Source organism: Cheilinus undulatus, linkage group 16, assembly GCF_018320785.1.
Source record: "Cheilinus undulatus linkage group 16, ASM1832078v1, whole genome shotgun sequence".
Taxonomy (NCBI): Eukaryota; Metazoa; Chordata; class Actinopteri; order Labriformes; family Labridae; genus Cheilinus; species Cheilinus undulatus.
Window position 1 is genome coordinate 23824962 of NC_054880.1, and position 25836 is coordinate 23850797.

General features: G+C 38.9%; 1 protein-coding gene across 1 annotated transcript in view; it reads left to right on the forward strand.

The window, feature by feature from the left end:
- Nucleotides 1-25836, forward strand: part of csmd3b (CUB and Sushi multiple domains 3b) — a 367690-nt gene that overhangs the window by 127243 nt on the left and 214611 nt on the right. Inside the window, exon 5 of the mRNA XM_041808608.1 lies at nt 19028-19235. Within this exon, the coding sequence (XP_041664542.1) occupies nt 19028-19235 (208 nt within the window). The remainder of the gene's footprint in view (nt 1-19027; nt 19236-25836) is intronic.

A 25836-nucleotide genomic window follows, 5' to 3' on the forward strand; every position in this document is an offset into this window, starting at 1 on the left:
GGCAGCATACCCACTATATATATGCCTCTGTTATACTGTGCTCTAATGGATAGGGATTGACATCATCATGTACACCACCTGCAATCTAACGTGACACGGAAAGTTTAATTTCCTCTTAAGTCGCCAGCTGTAACCAAGAGCATGCATGGCTTATGCATGCAAAGCTCTTTTAAGTAAAGTGACAATTAATAATTCAGTGATACAGTCAATGCCATATGTTGTCATGTATCCATAGAGGTGTGCTAATTAGAAAGGCTTTAGTGACTACTTATGTGTCCTCCTGCTCTCTTAGATTTCACACAGTGCACCTACTTGTTTGAAAACCCCATAAATAAAACTAAGGTTTAGATTTTTCACATTCAGTGAATCAAACACTGCAGTAACTTCTATACTGAGGCTTTAAAGTTTGAGTCTTTTCTAAAATAATGATTTAAATGAAACTTAAAAAGGAGATGTGTTTCCATTTCTTTTACCTTTTTGGTTTTGTAATAGCAGTTTTTGTTGCTTTTGGATCGTTTTAATCTCTATAATTTCAAAAGGGGCCACAAATGATTTCTTTTCGTTGTTAATACTTTTAATTTACTGTCAAATCCAGAATAAAGGTCACCCACGAGTATATGCCCGGTCTTTTGTAATGAATTTCTATTCCAGTAAGTAAAGTCCACAATGTTTAATTTCTGTGCAGATGTGCTGCTCCTTAGTACCATCTGTTTACGGTGTATTGAGTCTGGGCATCAATTAGCTACAGTAGCTACAGCTACAGTAGTTTAGGTCTTGGTCTTTGTCGAATGCTGGTAGACTCACAGCCTGTAAGACATTCTACCTGTCAGTTATTGCACCTACTGAGGAGTGTTTCCAGTCAAACTAGCACTGGTGTTAGCAGTATCTGTAACACTAACGATATACTTGCTGTTTTCCTCAAATGCACCATAAAAACCTAAAGAGGAAAGGAAGCGTTTAAAAGTGGTGCCCAACTCTGCTGGCCTGGTCTCTGGTGATTTGTATTCCAGCACATGCTCAACAGCAAATTGGCTGTTTCATCACATGGGGTGAATTTTCCATCACTCAAGGTTTCTTGGCAGCTGCACAAACTTGCAGTAATGACACTGAGTGTCTTAGCACTTTTTACTGGTATAAGTCGCCCTGGTATATAAGCTGCAGCCAACTTTTTAGATGAAAAAATGTTTAAAAGTGTGCCTCATACTCCAGATTCTATGGCACGTATTCCTTTGGAGGGTTGTCATAGCAAGATCATTTGCAAACCTTGGAAAATTCATACATACTGTCCATGTAATCATGGATTAAGAAACACGTGATGGCTCTTTCACTCATTCATATGGTATTTCTAAAGCAGGGGTGTCAAACTCAATTAAAGCAGGGGCCAGATTCTGGATTCAGGTCTAACCTGAGAGCCTAACAGGGCCACCTTTATAACCAGAAACTTTAACCTCATTTCACCAGTAATAAGATATGAAAAAAAAAAAACTTAGCACCGATTATAAATGATTTTGACATGTAAAAAGTTAAAAAGATAAGTTTAAAGGCTCACAATCTGAGAAAAGTAAATTTATTAGCTCAAAAAGGTCAAAACATGAATTTAAAATTGAAAAATGTTTTTTAAAGGCAAATATATTTGAAAGAAAGTCAAAATCATGAGTTTAAAAGGTCAAAATATGAAATAAATTTGTAATCATGAAATTAAGATTTTAAATTGTGACTCGTAAAGGTCAACTATGGGATTCTGGAGTCAATGTTTGGAGTTGAACATGTGAGGTAAAAAGAAAATAATTGGTTAAAAAGGTCAGAATCTGACAAACCCTAAGCTTGAATCCTAATTGTGAGATGCTAAATTAAAAATATAAAATTAAAACACAAATTAATTTCTTTTCCCACATTCCTGACTTCTTATCTAAATATTTTTACTCCTTACTTTTTTAGATTTTGTGACTTAACAAGGATATCTTAAATCATCAAGGATAAATCACATTTTTATACTTGAGGAAATCTGCAGACCTCATACTGATGGGCCAGATATAACAGAAATATGAGATCATCTTGGGGACCGGATTTAACTGTTCTACGGGCCAGATTTTGCCCCTGGGCCTTGAGTTTGACACCTGTGTTCCAAAGCATTAATTCAATCTACATTTCCCTTCCCATCTATCACAACCATGGAAAAACATGTCTGATTCTGTAGTTTTACTGTTTAGTAGGCTGTACAACAGCATTATGGGCAGTGAGGATTGTGCTGAGATGTTGGAATGGATTGCACAAAGTCCAGTTTCAGGGTTTGAGAACTTAAATCCCAGCAGACGATGCATGTTTTAAACATGGACATGTTGTGAATAAGATATTAGAGGAGTGTTGCATCGCATCCCAGAGGAGCACTTTAACCTTATGAATAATTCAGACACACTAACTCACAGACACACAAATGCACGCTTCCCACAGACACGCACGGGTACATATGCTCACTTAAAGCATATGTGTGCACACACGTCTTGATACTCGTCCATTCAGGCATTGATCTCTGAGTATTTAGAACTGCCTGAAATGGACTTTTCCTAGAAGAGGGTGGAGTGATTGGTGGAGTGAAGATTTACTGGTTTAAAAAAAAGCAAAGGGATGAACAGAAGAGGATATAAAGCAGACGGACAAAAACAGAGAGAGATTACTTGTGTTCAATCCTTTGCTGTGTCGCATGCAACATTCATGCAAGTTACCCCACCGAATAAGAACCAAGGAGGTGACAAGTGGGAGAAAAGAAAACAGAGTCCTTGAAAAAAAAGGGAAAATAGGGAAGCAAGGTGCTTCAGGGAGCAACAGAAAGAAAGTTTCCAGCACTTTGTTCTCCCTCCTGCCATTAAACATTCAAGAGAGAAAGAATGAGACAAAACCACAAGTGAAGAGGAGTTGAAAACACTAACTGTTTGGGTCTGAGGTGGATACACTCATTCAAAGACATATGCAGAGAAGACACACTAGACCGCACACAGAATACTTGAGTTTCCCACTGTGCATGCTAATTTATTTTTTTATGGAATATTGTTTCTCTTTTGTAGCATTTTTTTTGTATTATACTGTTTCTGACAACTATGAACAATTCTGAATTAGACTGGTTTGCCTTTTGAAATGTTTTTTTAGTTCCTTTTATCCTTGAGACAAATTTCCTCATTTTACACTTGTAATGAGCCACTTCCCAACATCCTCACACACACATATAATGTTTATCATATCATCTTTTTCTTTAACTAAAATCTTGTCTTTAAATTGTTTTATCTTTCTATCTTAATTCTTCTTCCCTTGTCTCTGTCTGCATCTCTGTCTGCAGCACATTTTTCTTAACCTCCCCCTCTCTCTCCTGCTGTCTTTGGGGTTGTTTTTATCTGTATTCATATTTCTCTATCCTTCTTCGTATCTCACCACTGCTCCCTAATCCTCTCAATCGCTGTCTTGATCCATCTCTATCCAATATTCATCCATCTTCCCCTCCCATTCCTTCTTTTTCCCTCTCTTTCTCTCTCCCCCTCTCCCTCCATGCCTCTGTCTCGTCTTCTAATTGGTTTTCTTTGCTTCCAGCCAGTCAGTTCTTCATTAAATCATCTGTCATCATCTGGGTTTGGTCTGTCATCCGTCTTTCCCTCAGCTAACATGTCTCACGTTCTCTCTCCTCGAGTCTCTCTCTCGCCCACCTTCTCTCTCCCACGTCTTTATCAGTAGTCATCGGAATTTTATGACAGCTGGATAAAAGATGCTCTAACTCAAATTATAACTTAATTCATTGCTATAGATGGCTCTAAAGTTGCTGCTGTTAGCAGGGCTGAGTGATGGGGATAGATTGGAAAATTGTTACTACTAAATTCATCATTCATTACAGTCAGTTTAGTATGCCTTTTAAGATTGTCTTTATTTAGACATCTCATTTTCAGATTCACTCCTCTGAAGTCAGTCCAGAAGTGGAATATAAATTGTTATAATAGCTCACTCATTTACCGTAGTACTTGTAATGAAACAGCTGGTAATATCGGTTTGAATATCCAAACTACAAAGTAGACATAAATCAAAAAGGAAGACATCATTTTATGTCTGTTATTTTCCCCTTTCTGTTCCCACAGGTCAGGTTACATAATATTTATTCATGGAGCGCTTTTAAAACATGTTTATAATAAGGCTTTAAAAAGCAACATAAGTACAGATAAAAGCTGAGACAGAGTAATAACAGGCATATCACTAACATCTCTTTGTTTTCTAGGTGCTCTTATTCTGTTACTCTGTATTTAAATCGATAAAACACTAATTGAATGTGAGTCTCAAAGTCATCAGAGATGCTGCACTTTCCCCCTCCTCTTTCTGCTCCTTGTCATTCCTTTCTATCTCAGTTTCTCTTTATCTTCTCTGATCAGTTGTTGTCCTTTTCTCCTCTCCCTGTTCTCTTTTATGTACCAAACATCAATATCTGGCTTTACTGCATGCATAGTTTTTGAACATTACCAACATAAATGTGCATCTTACAATGTCTTTTTATTAGTCAGATGGTACCTATCTGTGTCCTGATGATAATGTATCAATAATGACACAGTTATTTAGACAGTTTCCCAAATATGACATGAAGTGCTCACACATTCATGGATAAATGACAGCTAAAACAATGGAGGTGTTAATAGCCTGGCAGTTCCTCCATAAAAAACAGCATATTTTGAATAAGTAAAACTAGGGGTGTGCTGATCCAACTCTGGTAACTGATACTCGTCTGATCCGGACTCAAAACACTAGATCCAGTATTGGTGACAGTGAGCTGATTCTTTAGGCTAATCCATACAGCTCAGTTCTACACTGTCCTGTGACAGCAAGCATGTATTTGTGCTACATCACTGTCCTCAGTTCTCCTGTAGGCCTGTAGACACCATGCAAACTAACAACAAAGGCTGAATGGTTTGAATGTACTTTATGCTTGTTACACAAATTCAATGACCACAGGCGCTTTATGCACAACTCATGTTTCAAGAGTTGGTGGTTGAATTGAGTTTAAACAAAGATGGCAGATGAGACAAGATGAAATGAAAAGAAGTGAAACAAACAAAAAAAGAAACAAAGTAGTAACTTTGTCGACCGCACAGCAAATACAAGGATAAGTTCCAAGTGATGGATTGGAAGTGACAAAATCCGTGGAACCATGATCCAGTTTGTCAGCACCTAAATAATTTGTAAAGCAACTCTGCCTGACCTCTACAAGAATGTATGATGTTATGAGCAGAATTAATGGGTGTGAAAGCTATAAACTTTACCACAGATACCTGGAGCTATTACTACACAGCACCCTTTTCCACCAAGCCAGTTACAGGGCTGCAGCCAGTGCTTAATCTGGCACCAGTACTTAGGACCACCTCCTTGCTAGGAAAAAGAACTGTTTCAAGTCAGGGCCTGCATGCTTATGTTGAGGGTTGTGCACTTCAGTCACAGGCAGAGGTTAGAATACCGTATTTTCCGTAGTATAAGTTGCACTTTTCTTTCATAGTTTGGCTGGTCCTGCAACTTATAGTCAGTTGCGACTTATATATCAAAATATATGTAATTTAACATGTTTTTAAATGTTAATCCATACTGACTGACATGCACAAGGAGTAAACATTACCGTCTACAGCCGCGAGAGGGCGCTCTAGGCTTATGACAACTATATGCTGCTCCTGTACCACTGAAAAAGTTAACAAAAACAGTAATCGAGCAGCAGAAAGAAAGTTTGGAGTGAGTGAGAAACTTGTGAGGGACTGGTGAAAAGCAGAGGTTACTCTTACTGCAATGAAGAAAACAAAGAAAGCTAATCGTGGGTTGAAAGCAAGATGGCCAGAGCTGGAGGAACGAGTCCACAGATGGCTGCTTGAACAACGTGCTGCCAGGAGAGGCTTGTCAACGGTGCAGTTATGTCTCCACACCCTGGTAGTTGCGAAGGAGATGAATATAAATGACTTTGCAGGCAGGCCTTCTTGGTGTTACTGCTTCATGCAACGTACCTGCCTCTCTATCAAAGCACGGACAACGGTGTGTCAATTTCTAAGTAAATGCGACTTGTAGTCCAGTGCAACTTATATATGTTTTTTCCTCTTCATGACGCATTTTTTGACTGATGCAACTTATACTCCGCAGCGACTTATAGTCCGGAAAATATGGTAAGTATGTACAAAAAAAACAGGAAGAGCAGCATTTGAAACAACAGAGCATTGAAGAAGACAGCAAGACAACATTGTAAAACAAGCATGAATTGAAAACATGGCATAGCTCTCTGGCCAGCTCCAGCCAAATGGAATGGGAACTATTTTTCTTGTATCACACACCAGCAACTCAATTTCAACTGCCAACAAGTAAATGTGTGATTATGACAGTAATGGACAACATACTGGAGACAACATGAAAATGCCATGGACAACACAGGAGTGTGGGCTACTTTGCACATACAGTGTAGCTCTCCTGTGACAGCAGAGGGTGAGTGATGCTACTACACATGGTGTGGGACTGATTGTGATAACAATTTTAGGATTTCAGTATCAGTAACAGCAGATACCCAAAGCCCAAATATTGTATCAGTATAAGAGCTTAAAAAGTTGAATCAGTGCATCTCTATGTAAAATATACCTTTATACCCCTTTTCCTTGCCCATGCTAAATTATCACAGTTAATCTCAATGGCAAGAGTTAAATGCACATGCTAAAAAGGTTAAATGCATTATTCACACATTTTCTCCTTTTGCAACTTTAATGCAGGGTGTCAGGATTGATTATAGTCTGTTTGGATTTCGTTCTTTGTATTTCAGTCCAAAGCACTGAAGGAAAAACTTTCTCTAAATGCAGGTCACCTTTGTGGTGTTGAACTCTTGCAGCATATCTTCTTTCTTCCATTATTGATTTCTATGTACATGTCCAAGTATTGATTATGGAAAGCATAAATAAGGTCATGTATATACTCTGAGGAGGCGTGATGTGGTTTGCAGGTTGTTTGTGTGATCAGCTTGCAAACTTTACCCTGTTATTATTGATCAGCATCTTTCTGCCTATGAATTGATTATGAGGGTCAAAATGTTAACAACATGTAGGCACACTGATCTTGCTTCATGGTTGTGTTTGAACTATGTCAGAATCCATTGTAGAGACACTCTCAAAGCTGTACAGACTCCAGATGGCCTGTCAGAAACAATTTGGAAGTTTTGTTTCATGAGCATTTTTCAAAGACATCACTGGAGATGTGTGGCATTTTGCTATCCAATCCTTTCTGACAGTACCTTATTACTGCGACTATACTCGGTGACAGTAATCTAACATTTCTCTTTTTAGAGGGACAGATCCTTCTTTCAAAGTGTCATCTTTATTTCATTTCATCATTTTGTGTCTCTTGCCCTGTCCATGCCCTCTCTAACACAACAATCATATTACATTATTTTATTATTCACACTCAGCAAAGGTTAAAAGAACACCATAGATTTATTTCCTTTTAAACAGTTGCATTTTTATTCAACATCTCTTCGTGTATGTTCTCAAAGCCAGAGGGATCTGAAGTACTGATGTGTGGTTTAAACATTGGTGTTTTTATACTGTTAAGCCTAATGTTTATGCATGTTTTCTGTGATTCTGCACCATTATATGTTTGGGAGAATTGAACAGTTATGTCCTTGGTATGTCTGTAATGGAGCTCACATTTGCATTATCAGCTTCCTCTTTTGGCAGGAACATTTATCAGATCACCTTCATGTTTAACCTGGTACGGGTGCGTCAATATACAGCTTAAGAGATAAAAAGGGTCCTCCGGTTACTATCTATCAATAAATCTCCAGATTGTACATATTATTAAAAAATTCACCAGCTGCTCTATTAAAAGAACAGTTATTTTGCAGCATTTAAAGTAGCATGGCTTTTTGAAAACATAAGATCCTAGAAAACTGAAACTAGTGCAGTAGAAAATATATATTTTCCCTGCTATACATTATCATAGTTCATTGATGGTGTACAAATAAGTTTTGAAAAGTAGCATGTGTGTACCATTGTTGAACACATGCAATCAAAGCAGGAAGTAAAAAGCATGAAAGCAGGGTATCTGGATTTACGTAGGTGGGAGACACAAGATTGGAAATATTTTGAGTCTGCAGGTATTTGTTTAAGGTGCCAGAGCTGACATTTAACATTCACCGACACCCGAGGTCTCTGTTCACACACACTGCGCGCACCCCCCACCCCCACCCTCACACACACATGCACACACACTCAAAATTGGAGTAAACTCCAATAGGAAGACAGAAACAAGAATCCAGGGATGGAAAGTGGATAAAAGTTCCAGATTTATTAATCTAGATGTTCACAAACCAGTCAATCAGTACTGTGTTCCATCTAGTGTTGTTTAGAACTGTTGGTTCTATTGGAGATAGTTGGTACAGCCTGTAATTTATTAAACGTGAGACAAAAAAGAAAAGTTTTAAAGATTAGAAACAAATATAGCATAAGATGTAAATAGAATACATTTTAGAGCAATGTACCATGTTTATGATTCATGAAGTGTGCTGTAACACCATTTAACATAAAAAGCTGGTGCAGTGTCTACTCATACAAAATCCAGATTCGTGTATGTCAGTGAAGGATCACAGACAAGCTCATGTAAATGTAGGAAGGGACGTTGCCATGGAGTCTGAGCAAAGGGCTTTAAAAACCAGGCAGGTAGATAGTGTCACATTTGTTTCCGTTTCTTCTATTTTTTTAATCAAGATCAATGATTTTTTTAATGGTTTGGACATATTTGATGCGTGCCTATGTGTACCAAACCAAACTGTGATGGTTCAGGACAAATACAAATATTGTTGCACTCCTACACAACAGTGTTCATTCAGGTAGATATTTCATATTTAGCTGTGGTCTTAGTTTAATGACCTTAAACCTTGTTGTTGTAACTACCCTCCTGGGAAGTGGTGGTTTGAATGATTGGGTCAAATTCTGTGTATGACTAAAATTGATAGATTTTTGGGGGGGTCCTGCCCCCCCCCCCCCCCTTTTCTTTGTGGATACTTGTATGTCACTATGTTACGTCACTGAGAGCTGGTTTATGCGGAGGTCTGTTTGTTTTCGTACTTAAGAGCAGTTTTTGGAAGCTATTCACTAGAAATTCTAAAGTGAGTTTATATCAGTGTAGCAAAAGACGTTTTCATTTATACTGTAGCCAGTACTTAAAATAATGACATCTATGCTGTAAAAGCTGATTTGTTAAGATACTTACACTTAAACAAGATTAGTAGGGTCAAATGAAAGCACTAATGCAGGCTAATGAGAATAAAATTTTATCTCACTTTATCTGTTACCAGTAATCTAAAGTTAAAGAGGGTCATACAGCTACTGTAAGAATAATAATCATGAGAGCGATCTATCTATCAATCACTGCCTCCTCTCTTAATGTCTCCGTCTGGTGATTCACTGTTAAATCACTCTTCTGTCCTAATTGGTCTAAATGTTGTGCTGTTAGTTGACTGGCAGACAGCATCTGTTCTTTGATTTGTGGACAGATGGTGGGAGGGGCTGAAGGTCAGCATGGTGACTAGTTGTGTGTGGGTGTGTGTGTGCCCTAAACTCTGTGACTGATAATCTAAAATGCAACGCTGGCAGGCAGAGGGCACCAACCAATATGTTTCTAACAAGGTTTAAAGGAGTGGTAGTGAAATATGATAGCAATAAATGAGTAAGAGAAGAGCAATGGGTACCCAAAAAGTGGCTGGATTAAAGGTGCTTCAGTTACAATGGCAACAATTTATACTGTATAAGTCACCCTAAATTAAATTAAGCTCTTTGTTTGCTTTAAAAAATGAGCAAAATGTGGCATCAGAGCTTCAGTAACAGTCAATAACTTAGTGCCAGAGGGAGCATCTTTCATAAGCAGGCTGGTGTCACAAGATGAAGTATGGAAACAGGAAAGATTTTAACCTAACAAAGCCTCATCCCAGAGGTCACCACAAAACTCAGATTAGGATTATTTGAACACTTTCAAAAAGTTGTTCATCATGACCATTACAAAACTCGCCTCAATAATACTCTTTAATTGGAACAAAGCTGAGTTGTGTAGCTTATTCATTGGGATTCTTTCCTTATCCACATAAAAGGATGCTTTTAGCCCACATGTCTGATGCATGGTAGAAATACAGCCAGAAAACTAGTTAGTGTATCACTTTTACACAAAATATAAAATAAACTTAAAATAAGTCTGTTAGAGTTACAGGCTTTAACCTCTTTGTGCTGAAAAACCAAACTCAATGCAAAAAAATCTGATTGTTTATGTCAATAACAGGGTCTGTTTGTTTTTGAGATAGGGATGACATTTGCAGATGATTCAAGTTCAGGTAACAGCCTTTTGTACTAAACATTCCATCTCTGAATCTCTTGTGTACTCAGCTGGCTACTTTTTCTGCTCAGCTGGATGTTGTGTGCACTACTAGAAAACTCGTCTTAACCTAGACTTCTGTCTTATTTGCACTTCAATGAAAGAGCTACTCTTGAAGAAAAATCTAATTTCCTGTTTTCACACAGAGCAGGAACGTAGCATCATCAAAGATAAATGAAAGAAATAATTCGTGTTTGAGGAAGAAAATACAGAATGCACAAAAAACTAATTTAAATAGATAAAAACAGACCATTACACAGTTAGAGCAGGAACACCAGTGACCATGACCAAAGATTTTGGGGCACTTCCTCTGACTAAGTAGATAAAGGAAAAGAGGTCTTAGTGAGTAATAAAAAACAACATGTGATTTGTTGCAGACAGCCAAACCAGCTTTTTCCCTTTCCATGATTTTTTCGTCCCTAAATACAATAGCAAAACTTAAATAGGAGAAAAATGAAGTGGTTATCCAACACAGCTGTAAAAAAAAAAACACTTCTGTAAACTTTCTGGCATTTGCCATCTACCATGTCATCAAAGTAAGGTACAGCCAGTCACAATACTTTACAGGTGCATCTCAAAAAATTAGAAAATCATAAAAAAGTTCAATATTTTTTGTCCCTCTTTTCTGAAAGTGAAACCCATATATTATATAGACTTGTTACACATAGAGTGAAATATTTCAGGCCTTTACTTCATGAAATGTTGATCATCTGGCTTCTATGCCTTCAATACTCGGTTGGGCCTCCTTTTGACAACCCTTATATCTATCACTAGTTTCAAATACCAGAAGGATTTGTCTTTGATTTTTTTGCAACTTATTTTAATTTTCTGGTATAATGGCATGATGAGGTGACGTTAAGAACAGGTGTTAAACTGCATCCTCTATGCAGAAAAACTCACTGTACATTTGCAGCCAAAATTCAATGAGAGTTGGATAACTCTTCTAACTATGAGGAAGTTTATCAAAAATAAACTGATGCTGCATCATCTGTGTGCACATGTTGAACAGGCTTCGTCCTGTCTGTTCAGTCATTCATGGCAAGTAAACTGAGGTATTAAATGTACGCAGAGAGTGATGAGTGATAGAGACTCATAGCTATATATATTCAGCATTACAGCATATGGGGGGCAAGAGGTTGATGGATGGGTGGGTGGATGTAGATAAGGGTGCAGAAGGGATGGATGGATACAGCCTGAAGACAGAGGAGAGGAGAGGATGATGTAGATGGCCCATAATCCTTAGGGGCTGACAGCACACTGAGTCTTCTGTGATTGAAGTGTACGTGTGTGTGTGGGGGGGGTGTATTTGTGTGTGTGTGTGCGCATCTGATAGTGATAGTGATCTGCCTATCAAAGTGATGCAGGAAAGGAACAGAGTTATGGGACAGAAGGAAGGAAGGAAGGACGGAAGGAAGAGGGGGAAAGAAACGGCGAGTGGAAAATAGGGGAGAGGAAGAGACGAGGCCAGAAAAGCCATTAAACAGAAAATCAATCAGCAGAGAGAAAGAGAGGGAGGGAGAGAGGGACGGAGAATGAAACGCAGTGAGAGTAAGATCTTAAAAGAAGACACAGCGAGACTGAGAAGGATAAAGAGGGAATCCTCAGATGACTGTGATATTGATGACAGCATAGTAGGGAAGAGGGGATGAACGGCTGGTAGAGAGAGAGGCTGGATAAGGAGGCTAAGAAGGAGTGATCAAAGCACCCCAGGCCAAGAGAGACAGAGAGAGAGAGAGAGAGAGAGAGAAAGGGTAAAAAAGGGGGAGTTAGACAGGCGGGTGATGAGGAAGATGAGTCAGGAAGGAATGGAGATGGGCAAGGGAGGATGTGCTACTATTTAAAAAAAAAATCATAATTCACAAAGAGCAAAGAGAAGAGGAGGATTGTAGTAAGCAGAGACCGGGGGTGGGGGTGGGGGGTAGTGCAACAACTAAAAAGTGAGTAAGAGGGACCAGAAGGCATAAAAAGGGCAACACTAGCTCACTGATGTGATAACAAATGAAGGCAACATGGCTAACACTAGCGCTCTCTTTCCCTCTTTGTTCCTTTCACACACAAGCACACACCAACTCCATCCTCGCACACACTTTCCCTCCTCCTGTGGGTCAGTCAGTGGGGCATGAACATGAGTTCAGACTCCCCAGGTTGCCTGCTGAAGGAAAAACAGGGAAGAACTCTGAGCAGAGCAGTGCAGGCTGATAGAAAAGCCCTCACTTACCTAAAGATTAAGGCAAGTTTGCATGCACGATGGAAGAAGATTTTTGCCCCCTTAGGCTGCTTTATCTTCCTTATTTCCAACATGTTCACATACATGATTTTTTTTTTAAGTTTTAAAGGGGATATATTATGCAAAAATCACTTTTTCAGGCTTTTCTAACACAAATATATGTCCCTGGTCTGTTCACAATCTCCTCAAGTATTAGAAAAATCCATTCCCCCTCCCCCTCTCTTTTTCCACCTTTCAGAAAATGTGTGCTGAAACAAGCCGTTCTCAGATTTTACATTGAGTGACATCACCAGGGGCCTAAGCACCCGCCCCCAGGTTTTGTTGGCCCTCCCCCACTTGGAGGAAAGTTCCGCCCTCCTCTACTGATTCTTTCAGCTACCAGCTGAGATGCTGGATAGCTCAGTGGGTTACCCTGCTGACTACGGTCTGGGAGATTGATGATTTGAATCCCAGTCTACACTTTGAAAAAAAAAAAGTGTCTGTAATATCACGAGTGCTGCGTCCATTTCCTGAGAGGGGTGTGTTCAGGGGCAGAGTCAGACAGCTAATTACCATTCAAAGCCACAGACACAAAAACAGCTTGTTCTGAGAAGGGTTGAAACAGAGGGGTTTTTAGACATGCAAAAATCCAATACTGGCGTGTTTTTTCAGCAATAAACTTCGCAGACATGTTTTGGAGACCTCTGAGAACAATATAAACTTGTCTTAAAAGGGTAAAATATGTCCCCTTTAAGTATTTTTTTCTTATTGACAGTTAAAGCTATTCTTAGGAATGTTTGCTGTATTTCCAAATCTGATACCACTTTCAGAATTGAAGCATCTGTACCTGGCATTGTTACCTTTTCTTAGGAGCCTTTTTTACAATTTTGAGCACAGTATCATTGTTTTCCCCTATAATGTTGAATCTGGTCTCACGCCCACAGGAGCAGGCAGCTGTTTACAGGTCTTAGAATTAAAAATGGTGGATGCAAGAAAGGTTTCAAAATAACATTAAGTTAATTTCAGATTCTCAAGAGTTCATGATTTAGAACTGTAAAAAAAATAAAACCCAGCAACAACATTATTATCCTCCGATAAGAAAAAAATATAAGTTGCAGACTTACATACTACCAAAACGTACTTTCATTGGTTCAACCGATAGGAAAACAGAGTAAAAGCATTAGGAATGACCAATGTGATCATGGTATCAGATACAGTGTTTGTCCCAGCCTGACCTGGAAAGCTAGATGGGGTTTTTGGTGTTCATGCTACATCACTGTCCTCAGTTCTCTGGTAGGCCTGTGGAGAGCATGAAGGAAGCCAACAACAATCGCTAAGCAGTTTGAATGTATTTCACCTTTCTTGCATCAACAACTTTTAGGGCTGCTAGCTGTTTTATGCAAAACTCCATCTCAAGGTTTGATGTTTCAAGGAGTTTAAACAAAGCATCAGAAGAAGTGAAGTGGGGCAGTTAACTTTGTCTTCTGCATTACAAATACGGTAGAAAGTTCCCAGTGATGGATTGAAAGGGAAAAAATACTTAGAAACAACAGCAAATTTTGTCAGCACGTAAATCATTTCTGAAGGCAGTCTGCCTGACCTCTAAAATACCGTATGAGAACATTGATCAGCAGAATTAATGAATGATCTACAAACTAAACTGCTGTTACCTAAAGCTATTACGTCAACGTGCTGTGTAGTGTTACAGGCTAAGATTTCCATGAGGCAAACACCAGTGACTGAATTTCAGCTGCCATCAAGTTAATGTTTTATCAGATTTCTAAAGTGAATGACATTTTGAGAGACAGTTAAAATACAGTGCAGCTGTTCAGTCAGTCAGGATTTACTGTTTACAATAATTCATATCAGATTTGCAATACGAGACAAAATGATCACAATTACATATTGTGATATTTTTTCAAACTTGTTCAGCCTTAGTTTAATCTGAAATTGTATTGGTTGTATTATAGAATGATTTATGCTTGTATTTGTTGGAAAATACATAAAATGAAGAACTTAAGAAATAAATGCATATCAAATCACAGTCGCAATACTGGGGAAAAAATCGCAATTAGATTATTTTCCTAAATTGTTCAGCCCTAATATGAAAGACCCCACACATGGCAACAAATACTGACAGATTTAACCATTTTGCTCTTACAGTTTGTGGCGTGAAACAAGATGACCAACACATTTTTTACACCAACAAACCTGCCTACTTTCAAAACTCCAAAGTTTGCTTGGTGGAACGCAGCTTCAGAGTAAACAAACTAAATATAGCTAGTTGTTAGCTACCTGTTATATCCACTGTCAGTTATGGCCCAGCTTTCTCCCTTGTCAGTTTGATCTTGGTATGTTTTACAGGACTCTGAAATCCATCTAACTTTATGGCTGTGTTTGTTGTGCTTCCTCCTTCAGTCATCTTGCTTCCTGATTGGCTATTGCTCTGTCCTTGGTGTTTCCCCCACACAACAGTATTTCTAGTTCTAAAGATAGAACATGCATAATATTTACAATCTTGAGTTGGAGAGACTCAGATCATCTACTGAGCAGGTCAGAGAGGGAAAAAATCAGTCTTAACACACAACAAGAAATTCTGCCAACATACCCTTTGAAACCATCCAATCACTGGACCTTCGAAAGGGGGGAATTAGGACGAAAATTTTGTAGTGTGTGCCAGACTTTGCCACAATGAATCGTGGTCACAGTAAGGAATTTAGTCAATTAAATTAACACTGGCATCAGATTGGTTTAGTTTGGTCTCAGCAGATATCCAAAGCCCTCATCCATATCACAGTAGCTACAAATGAGCATTTTAGATTACAGCTTGACTGAAACGGCTGAAAAGGATTTTCACCACGTTCAGTCTTCTGATCTGTAATAATTTAAGTCAGTTTTGCTCTTTTGTGTCTCATGTACAGCAAACTTCATGCATAGATGTGGCTGCGGTGACCTCAGGCCTCCTCCGTTGTCTCCCATGATTAATTTAAATGCTTATTGGATTTAAAGATTTTTGCCATAAGCTTATCAGACTTAGCTTACTATAATCTTTAATCTATTCAATTTCAATTTTTTGGCTTTAGATAGTATGATGCTCCACAATTGAAAACCTAATTTATCAAAACACTACAAGTCATTATTAAAAGAAATAACAGTACAGAGCATACTGTAACTGACTATGACATTTTGATTTTAATTTTGGCACACTGTCTTAAATACTAGTGTATTTGATTAATATGTAACTGTGAGGAAGGAAAGGAAGGAAGGCCTCAAAAAGGATTCAAGGGAGACTCAGTAATATTTAACACTGTCACACAGATGTCCCATCATGATTGATGGACCAGGAAGGTTTGAGTTGAATCCAGAATTAGCAGGTGCAACATGCAGAGCTGACTGCCTCCATGTCTTAGGCACAGGCATTTAACAGAAGGTAATCAGTGTTGGCCATAGGTATGTGGACTCCTCGCCCTCCCCATCTGAACATCTAACAAATGTCACTTTTTATTAGAGCAGCTGCTCCTGAAGCAGCCTCTGCACAGCCCTGCCGTTACAAAACGACACACAACTGAATTACAGACGAGCCTAATTGCATCATGTGTCATCTGAAATTATCACATGGGATCCTCATGTTGCTTTCAAAACTGCTCCACATTTACATCAGTGCTCAAGTTTGCTTGTTTGAAGTAGTGACACATTTTTTTTGAAGCTATAAAGTGTAGTAATGGATTTTGACTGACAAGCCAGTATAGTATGGCTGCAGGCATTTAATTCTACAACATCATAATGTCAAACTCAACAAAGGTCCAGTGCACATGAGAGCTGCTCACTTGTTTGGTAATCTCTTTATTTTACAAGTTAATTTCCTGCTCTTTAATAAGAGCTACACATCAGTGCACCTCAAGGCCTTTTTCCCCTTGTCAGTCAAGTGTCAGTGCCTCATCAATAGCATGGCAGGCAGGAGGATGTGTTACTGTGTATGTGTGCAATGCTGGTGTGTGTCAATGTGTGCGCAGAGCTGGTGTGTGTCCACCTTTGCGCGTGGACGTCCTGTTGTCATGATAAACCTGTGACAGCTGTCATCCTGGAAGCAGCTCACTCTCTCTCCCCTGGTGGAGGCTCACGCAGACACTCACACACTTCCGCATCATTGCTCTCCCGCTTATGTGAAAGGATCTCAGCAGGTCTTGGTAGGCAGTGTGGGGTCATTTACACATAGCTCTTCAACTGTCTAGTTGCAGAATGAATGTCTGTTAAGAGAAATGAGTAGTCTGTCTCTCGGTGCTCGCCTGTCTGCCTGCCTGTCTGTCTGTCTGACTGACTCTGTGGCCTGTGTGAATCATTGAAAAATGTTTAAAACAATGCATTTCTGTCCACTACTGTTCAATACACCAGCACCTGAAGTTTGGAACAATGCACCTCTTGTCACCAGCCTTGGGTCAACTCAATTTGACATGAGATCGTTCCTAATGAACAGTAAAAAAATGTATTGATTCCGACTCCACTCTCTGGTCTATTGAACAAGGCTCACTTTATCTTCAGATTCTTTTCAAACCACTTCTTTTGTTTCATCCTGTTTCCTCTCTGATACACTTTGAACCAACTCTATTTCAATCCCCTTTTTCAATATTTTTGTTTTCTGTTTGTCTCTGTTTGTTCCTATCTATTTATGTTCCCCTTTTATCCTCTGTGTATTTCCTGTCTCTACTCAGTGAACTCTGTTCCGTCCAATTTTTAATATCTTTTTACTGATGTTTCTATTCATTTTTATTGGTTATCGTCTGTTACTCAGTGTTAGTCTCAGACCACAGTTTTTCTCTTTCCCTCTCCTGTGGGTGGAGACTAGCTTGGTCTGCTACCTTATCTCTGTCATCTGTACATGCACCCCCCACGCCCCCCACCCAAAGGCATCAACGCCTGGATGAGCCCAAAGGACGTGCATGTGTACCTGACAGCACCTGTCTACATTCTTATAAAGGACGTGCCTTTTCAGCTTATCAGTGAGTGCAGTTTGAGGATGACACACACATCTGGTGTTTCTCCGTTCTCTAAACACTGATGATATCAACATGTGACATGTTGGAGAGTAAAATAAATCACATGTCATCCTGAATTGCACTCCCTGGTGGGTTGGAAAACACATCTGCTGTAAGAGTGTGTCACATACAGTATTGCCTCTTTATGTATATCTATAAATTATACAGGTATAATTTATACCATGTTTACAGTTGGACGTTTACGCTCTCTGAAAAAAAAGGTTCAACATTGTACCTTATCTCACTGGGGCACTGGATATCTGGCTGGGCTCAATTTGCTTTAATGAATACATATCAGAGTAACAATATGCATTCCTTATATTTTTTAAGGAAAGATTTGTTAAAAAGGCTGAAATTCTTAAATTCTAAGGTAGGAGTTTGAGAAAGCAAATTGAGCACAGTCGTCTTTAAGCCACAAACCAATGTCCCAGTGAGAGAAATGGTCCAATGTAGTATGTTTTTTCTCTGTGAGTGTATCTGTATAAATTATATGTGTATAATTTATGCCGTGTGCACAGCGCAATCCATGTGTCTTTATCTGTTATACAGTAATCAGTACTACTATCAAATACTACCAATCAGATGTGATCCATAATTAAAAAAACACTCAGGCAAATCTATCATCACATCTGGTCTACATGTTTAAAACTAACTAAGAATCAACTGATTGACTCACACTAAAGCAGCCAATTGGGAAACAGCTGACTTTAAAGTTCCTTGGTGGCGATTGGAGGAGACGAGAGCGGTGCTCTGTGATTGGAGGAAAAAAAAAATGTTACTTGCAATTGGAGGAGAGGACAGCAGCTCTGAGTGTGACAGGAACTGCAGCCTAACCCTTAAATCCCACTCTTGAATTAACTGGCTTTGAGTAAGTAGGATTGATTAGTGGAAAAGAAGTGAGAGTCCCCATGAAAAGGACCATTTAATCATCATTACTATGATATTTTTCAAATCTACTCTCATTTGACGTGTGAGAGCTCTATATTTTTATGATATGGTTTTATAATGTAACTTGACAGTTAATGTGTCATGAAAAAGTCATTCATTTCTAACATTGAAGCCACAAAATAACATTAGGACTTGAGAGCACAGAGAGTCTGTTTAATCAACTTAAATTATGTAACTGAGAAAAAGGGAGAGAGGTGGGGAGTTGGGCTGACTTACCTTTACTCTACCTGAGAGGTTGAAAGAGTAATGTCAGTTCTACTGAGCTGACAAATTGGCTAACTAAACTGAGTGGTAGGATGGTTGATTGACAACCCCTTCACATTTAGACATAAATAACTGATCCAAACAGTTAGAGATAATAACTTAAACAAAGTCCGCCCCTCGGTCCCTCCTCCTCTCCCTAACCCAGGTTTTCTATTTGTCACTCTGATTTGATTGACAGCTGAGGACACATGTGGGGGCACTGTGAGGGGCGGCAGTGGGGTGGTGACCAGTCCCGGTTACCCCGGCAACTATGGTAACCAGGCCGACTGTACTTGGATCCTTTTGGCCGAACCTGGAGACACCATCTCTGTCATCTTTACAGACTTCCAGACTGAGGAGAAATACGACTACCTAGAAGTGGAGGGGTCTGAGCCGCCAACTATTTGGTGAGTCTCTTTATTCATCTTTTAATGCATGTGTGTGAGTTTTTAAGGTAATTGTATGTGCATTTCATGGTTACTGTAATGCTAAGGACAACATATCTGGGAAAGAAAGCTTAAGGTGGATTTGCACAAGACATACAATCAGCTTGGTAAAATGGTCATTTTTATATTTTAAAGTGCAAAATTAAAAAGGTTTAGGTCAGGGGCCTGAATTATTATTCATCAGCAAAAATGCAGGTAAGTTTAATTTCACATATCTTGGCGAACTTACAGCCATTTAAGAATGAAACTGATGTATTTAATAGAGAAATCAATGTACAACAGCAGTGTACTGTGGTAGCTGTGACCAGGTCCTAATCCATACTGTGAGGAAAAACAAGGTACAGGATTCAGTTGACATTTTTGACCTGGCATTTCTGCACAGGCGGTGAAGTCACATAACTGCTGAGTTTATGGAACAATTTAACCACACTTGGAGTACAGTAATAAAAAGTTAGAAGACGTGATAAAACTAAGTTAGGACTCAAGTAAGAACAGGTAATAAAATGAAAACGTTATTAGAGATATAAAATACACTTTTTATCTCTTGTCCTTGAAGGAATCTTTCGATTGAAAAAGAAAAGACAAATAAATCCCAAGTGTGTTTGTGTGGCTGTATGATCATGTGCACTTGTTCTGCATGGGTGTCATGTTTAACAGTAAGTTCAAATGTCTTGGTAGACTTTTATTTTTCTTTTATTTCCTCTTGTGTTTTCAGTTTGTTCACTCATCGAAATATTTTACTGCTCTGGCTGCTCATCGATTGTTGGTAAATTAGGGTATTGATCAAGCTTTGCTGTTGCTGTAACCAATTTGTTTCTAATCATGGTTGGGGCTATAAGTGTGTGTGTGTGCATGTGTCATTGATTCGGCATAGACCCTCAGGAAAGTGTTTGAATGTCTGTATGGGTGCACACCATCCAGTTCATTAACTGTTATTTTTGCGGTTGTTCTTATCATGCAAATAAAGCACCAAATACTAGAGATAAAATAGTGAAATAATGCTATGTAATAACTCAACTTTTTACTAATATCTCTTTATTGTAACTTCACCTGTCAGCCTGGTCACATCTTATGACAACATGAAGATGATTTCCAGTGGTGTTATCCTTCAACTCTAAATCCAACAAAACCAGTAACAGTGTCATACTGAATCTGAGTCAGCTTTTGAAAAATATTTTAACTGTATTTAATTTCTGAAACTCATTATTTAAAGCTACTTAAATTACTGCAACTCATTACAAAAGCTCTTTAATGAAAAGCCACTGACTGATTGGTGGTTCTTTTTTAACATGGAACAAAACAATGGACTAAGTAATGTCTCAAATGATTAAAGAGTAACTAAACCCCTAAGTTTCAGCTTAGGTGAGGGAGGGGGGACAATACATTCGCACTCACTTCTTCCTACTGCCCCTGTCAGCCACAACATCATTTAGTCTTTGCTGCATTTTCAGGCTTGATTAATGACCATAATGTCATAACCACTTATGGTAGAACTATCACAAGCTACCTGGGTGTAAAATAATGGTTTATGCTTATGTAGAATGCACAGGTTTTTTTTAATTATCCACTTCATTTTGAGAAAATCAAGGTTTATTCATGTTCTCTGGCAACGACACTACATTTAGCACAACACTAGAGTGTCACAGTGATGTCTCTGATTGGTTGAGCTTGCCTTTAGCTATGAAACTTCTGTGTTCTGCTGCCACTAATGAATTTATAGCAATAAAAAAAAATAGTTTAATGGGTAAATGATGAGCTCATGTAGAAGACACAAGCTAATATGTTAACAGTCTTGTTTTAAGAGCAACATGATTAATACGCAATTCAGGGCAACGGAACTGAATTACCTACAATCCTAGAGGAACACACAGCATTGTCTCTGGTTGTTTGAGACCACTGTGACTCGTGAAACTTCCCCGCTCTGCAGCTGTTAGTGAATTTATTGTCAGTTTTGACAAAAGACAGTTTAAACAGGAAAACAATGAAGTATAATTCTGCTATACTATTAAACTTGTTACAAGAATAACAGGGTTTATCTGTAATATTTAGCAAAGGCACTACACCACCCACAATCCTGAAGTAATACAGAGATGTCTATGATTGGTTGAGCCCACAGTGACCCGTGAGTTTCAGCTGTCAGCTGTCAGTTAATAAAATGTTTAAGAAAAAAGTAAGTGGTAACTGTTGTGCTCTTTGGTGCAAAAGATGCATCAAGTACATCACCTGCCAGCAGATCAGCCAGTAGCAAAAATTCAGTTGCAGCAGATGGTTTTGACCTGTAGAAGGCAGCCACTGTGCATCTTTATTAACTCAAAATGTAGAATTTAAATATTTTGAATTGCATCTGCTCATTTAATCCAGATTATAAACAAGGCAGACTTATATTCTGTGAAAAATCCCCTTCACAGGAAGATTTATGACCTATATATGTAGCTAAGAGTTGTATTGTTAGCCTTTAGGGGATAATGTGTTGGTGGCCGTAATATGGGACTGAGTAGTTTTTTACTTGCTGAATGAACCCTAGAATCTTGTACAGCACTCTGAGGTCAGTATGTTGATGTTTCTCGTGCCATGGTCAGGTCTTTTCCCACAGTCAGGGAGATATTGTAGTTGTATTTGTGCTGAGAAGGGAGCTGTGACATTCTAAGTTCACACCTGGAGCAACGCCTAACTTGAGACACTGAACTGGGATTTTAAGGTCTCTGTTCAGTACTTCACAACATATAAATGCAGAAATATCCTGTTAAACTAAATTATTTTCCATCGTTAAAAACAACACAGGTTAGAACAAATGTCTAAAATGACATAAATGGTTATTTTAAATCTACTTGATTGTTGAACTAAAAGGGCTCAAATAGCTTGTACATTCAGCAAGGCACACACATTTCTGGAAGTCAGTTTCAGAATGCACAACACACCTGGGGAAGAGAAAACAAAGTCGTCCTGTGGGCAAGAGCGTCTTGTTCTTCAGAGATGTCAGAAGAAGTCATGAAACAGCTTGTTTAAGCTGATGCAATGCTCAGAGGGACGTTGCAGAAAGCACAACTTTTCAAGCCTTGCAGTGGATGTGCAACATTGCTAAAGTCAGTCTATGGTTCCACCGCTGTCAAACATGGACATGAAACAAAATAATTTCAGCCAAACTGTACCCCAGAGGAGAGGATAAATTCTCCCAAGTCTAAAATATCCCGTTTCTTTTGAGGCACCCTGATGACAGGGTCAGTATTCAGTATAAACAGCCTGATATCAGGGACTCTTTCATCCTGCAAATAGTGTAAGGTTCCTGCTGCAGTCGCCTCAGGGCTGTTTTCTTGAAACATGAACCCAGCTGCACTACACCTGAGTGTATCTTGGCATTGTTGCATCCCTTCTTGGCTGCATTTTACCTTTATTCAGTCAAACACTTCAAATAAAGCAAGTCGCATCATTCCTCTTAGGAGTCAACATTGATGTTAGCTCACTTTAAGTGACCTTCATAATGCTCATATCTCAACATGGTAGAGGACTGCTGAAATGAGGCTGAGTGGTGTTTGGAGGATAAAGTAGCAGAATTTGCCAGTAGTACACATGAATGTGTGCTGGAAAATCAGTGGGGACTTATTGGCGTATTGAGTTAGACCCGGATCTCAAGGGAAGTGCATTGATTCCTTGACTTGAAGAATTCAGACTGTTGTAGAACCAGAAAGGATGCTGCTAGCTGGGTGTAAGTGGATGGTCTGTGTTTGTATTTTGACACTGAAAGGCATATATAGAGTCCACTGAGAGGATAAAATTCATAAAAATATGAAATGATCAGTTGCTGTTTTAATAATTGTGAAAGACAGATAATTTTTAAGTAGCTGCAGGTTTTAGTTTATTGAAAGTAATACATTTTCAGCTTTGTCTTTTTGCCTCTTTTTACAGTTTTCTTTGCCCAGCAGACGAAGTAGCAGTTTGTACCAGGAAAGTCACACCTCTTTCTTCTAAACATTGAGTGAACTTCAGCAGATGGAGCGTGAAATTCATTGTCCAAATATATTTAGAGTGATGTTGCGGTGTGAGGGGGTGATGATATTGTTGTTTGGAGCTGAAGAGGTGTGCAAGACTTTTCTAAAATAGAACCTGGTAAAACATGTTTCCATAAAGGGCCACACTCTTTACCTTTCCAGTTGATGTACAGAGCTGTTAAGGATATCTGCTCTGGAGATAATGGACAGCACTTCATTTCTGGTGATTTACAGTAAGGATTTGTGTTTTTTGTAGCAGTAAAGTTAACTCTGTCCATATTTCCCAAGTATTGACGTTTCCAGGTAGCAAGTATCATAGCTTGTGTTCAGGCATGTGCATCATTGTAGCATACCACTAAGTGGCCTTGGTGTCTGAGCACATCACAAGCGATATCCTTTCTCTTCTATGTACATACTGTAGCATCAGCTGATATTTGTCCTCTGTGTAACCATGAAACCTCCTGAAGCTTCATATTGACACCAAACCCCTGTGTCAACAACATTGTTTCCATTCCCCTTCTCTGTAAACAAACTTTATTTATCCACCTTATCAGAACGATGATTATAGAAGGATGAGACACATTGAAATGACTTTAAAACAGTTGATCAGGTAGCATACTAAACACTTGAATTAAACAGCGTGATAACAGCAGTTTCATCAAATAGAGATCGTTGTGTGATCCATTAAACCTGTTGTGACTGCTGCCCTTAATACTAAAGAAGTTGTTGCTATCTAAGAGGGATGTGAAGCTCACTGAAACCTCAGCAACATTCTTAATCATGGACCTTGATGACAGACAGACACGGGTGTGAATGCCTTAAGCAGATGGTGAATCAGGCCCAGCTGTTAAATAATCGTACCTGTCAAGGTCTGAGATATCACATGCAAATTGAAAATCCTTGCCAGGTGATTGATATGAAAGAGGAGACAATAGAAACCTCAACTGTAGCTCTTTATAGTGTTTACTCAACACTGATACCAATGACTTCATTTTTTCCCTTGTTTTGAGTGGATTTTGTTCAGTGCTTTATAATCACTGCTACATGCTAAAGCCAACGGACAATTCCAAAGGGAGAAATGGATAACAGATACAGGGCCCTATGAATTGTGTTTATTATTGCTCAAATTCTGTGTTTTCCATTTTGATGTTTTGGAATTCCATTTTTACCATTGCACCAGTTTTACCTTCAAGGGAGTGTTTTCTTTTTTTTTTTTCTTTTTTTTTTCTTTTTTTCTTTTTTTTGATTAGCCAACTTCACCATTCCATCCATGATTCCATTATTGTGGAAATAATAAGACCCTACATATAAATATTTAGATTACCTGTGAATTAAGGGATGCAACATCAGCGACTTTGCTGAAGTGTTTCCCTGAGAGGTCCCATGACTCATTTGTTAGAAGCACCTAAGTCTATGTGAAAGTGTGTAAAGATCTTTATTTATTTGGGTGACACAAAACCAACACAAAAGAAGTCTCAAGCAGTCCAAACGAGAGATTGTTCTACTTTTTCATCATCCAGTAACCTGCTTGTTAGTCTCAAGAATATGCACCGCTCAAACCTTACTGTAAATTAATACAAGAAGGAAACTCGTTTGCACCAGAAAGAGCCCTTCAAAAGTATGTGGTGTAAAAAAACGACAAAGAAACACACAAAACACAGAAGGTCATTATGATTTGAAATAGTCCCTCTAGTGCACAGCAGGATTTAATCTACTGACCCTTTTCATTTCAGAATAGTCTCTGTAAAAACTAGGCCATGCTGCCTCATTCCTTAGCGATTGCCACACAGCACTGAGTGTTAATATCCTAATTTCCATTGGCAATTTGTGAAAAGGAGCTAATAGCCAAAATGCTAATTTCCAATGGCAATTAGCAGAGAAAGCTAATGGCTGATTTGCTAATATGTGAGTGTGTGGAAGAATTTGTTATGTGTTTATTAGTGGCTGCAGGACTGACAAGAGCGGCTCCACACTCACACATGCATGCGCACACACAAACAAGTAGAAAACATGCAGATGTGTCCGTCATCTGTGTTCACACCCACACAGGCCACACATTACCTCCACACACACACCCATTCAAAGGCACACACACTCAAAGAGTTTCTTTCTCACAGACAGTTGTGTCTAATCAGTATGCAGAGAGCTGTGCTTGTGCCTATGAGAGTAGTATATCGCTGTGAGCTAAGTGCCTGTAATCCTAGCCTAACACTACACACACTACGTACAGATTCACACACACAAACACACACTGGTTTTATATTTTGTTGTTTCAGAATCAGTTGCCCTTGAAACTGAGTAGAGCATCTTAAATAGAACAATTTCTACCCCACTCTCAGTCTTTTATTCTTTGTCCCTCTCTCCCCTGCCTCTTTCATTTCTTTTACACCTATCCATTCAACCATCCATCTGCCCGTCCATCCATCCATCCATCCTTCGTCTCTCTCTCTCTTTCTACAGTACAACCGAAAACAGGATGCTATGTTTAGAGCTCTAAGGTGCACTCACTTGACAGGCCATCACCAAATTCTCAGTAAAAGTGGACCAGGCTATTCAAAGTCTGTCATTTACCAGTC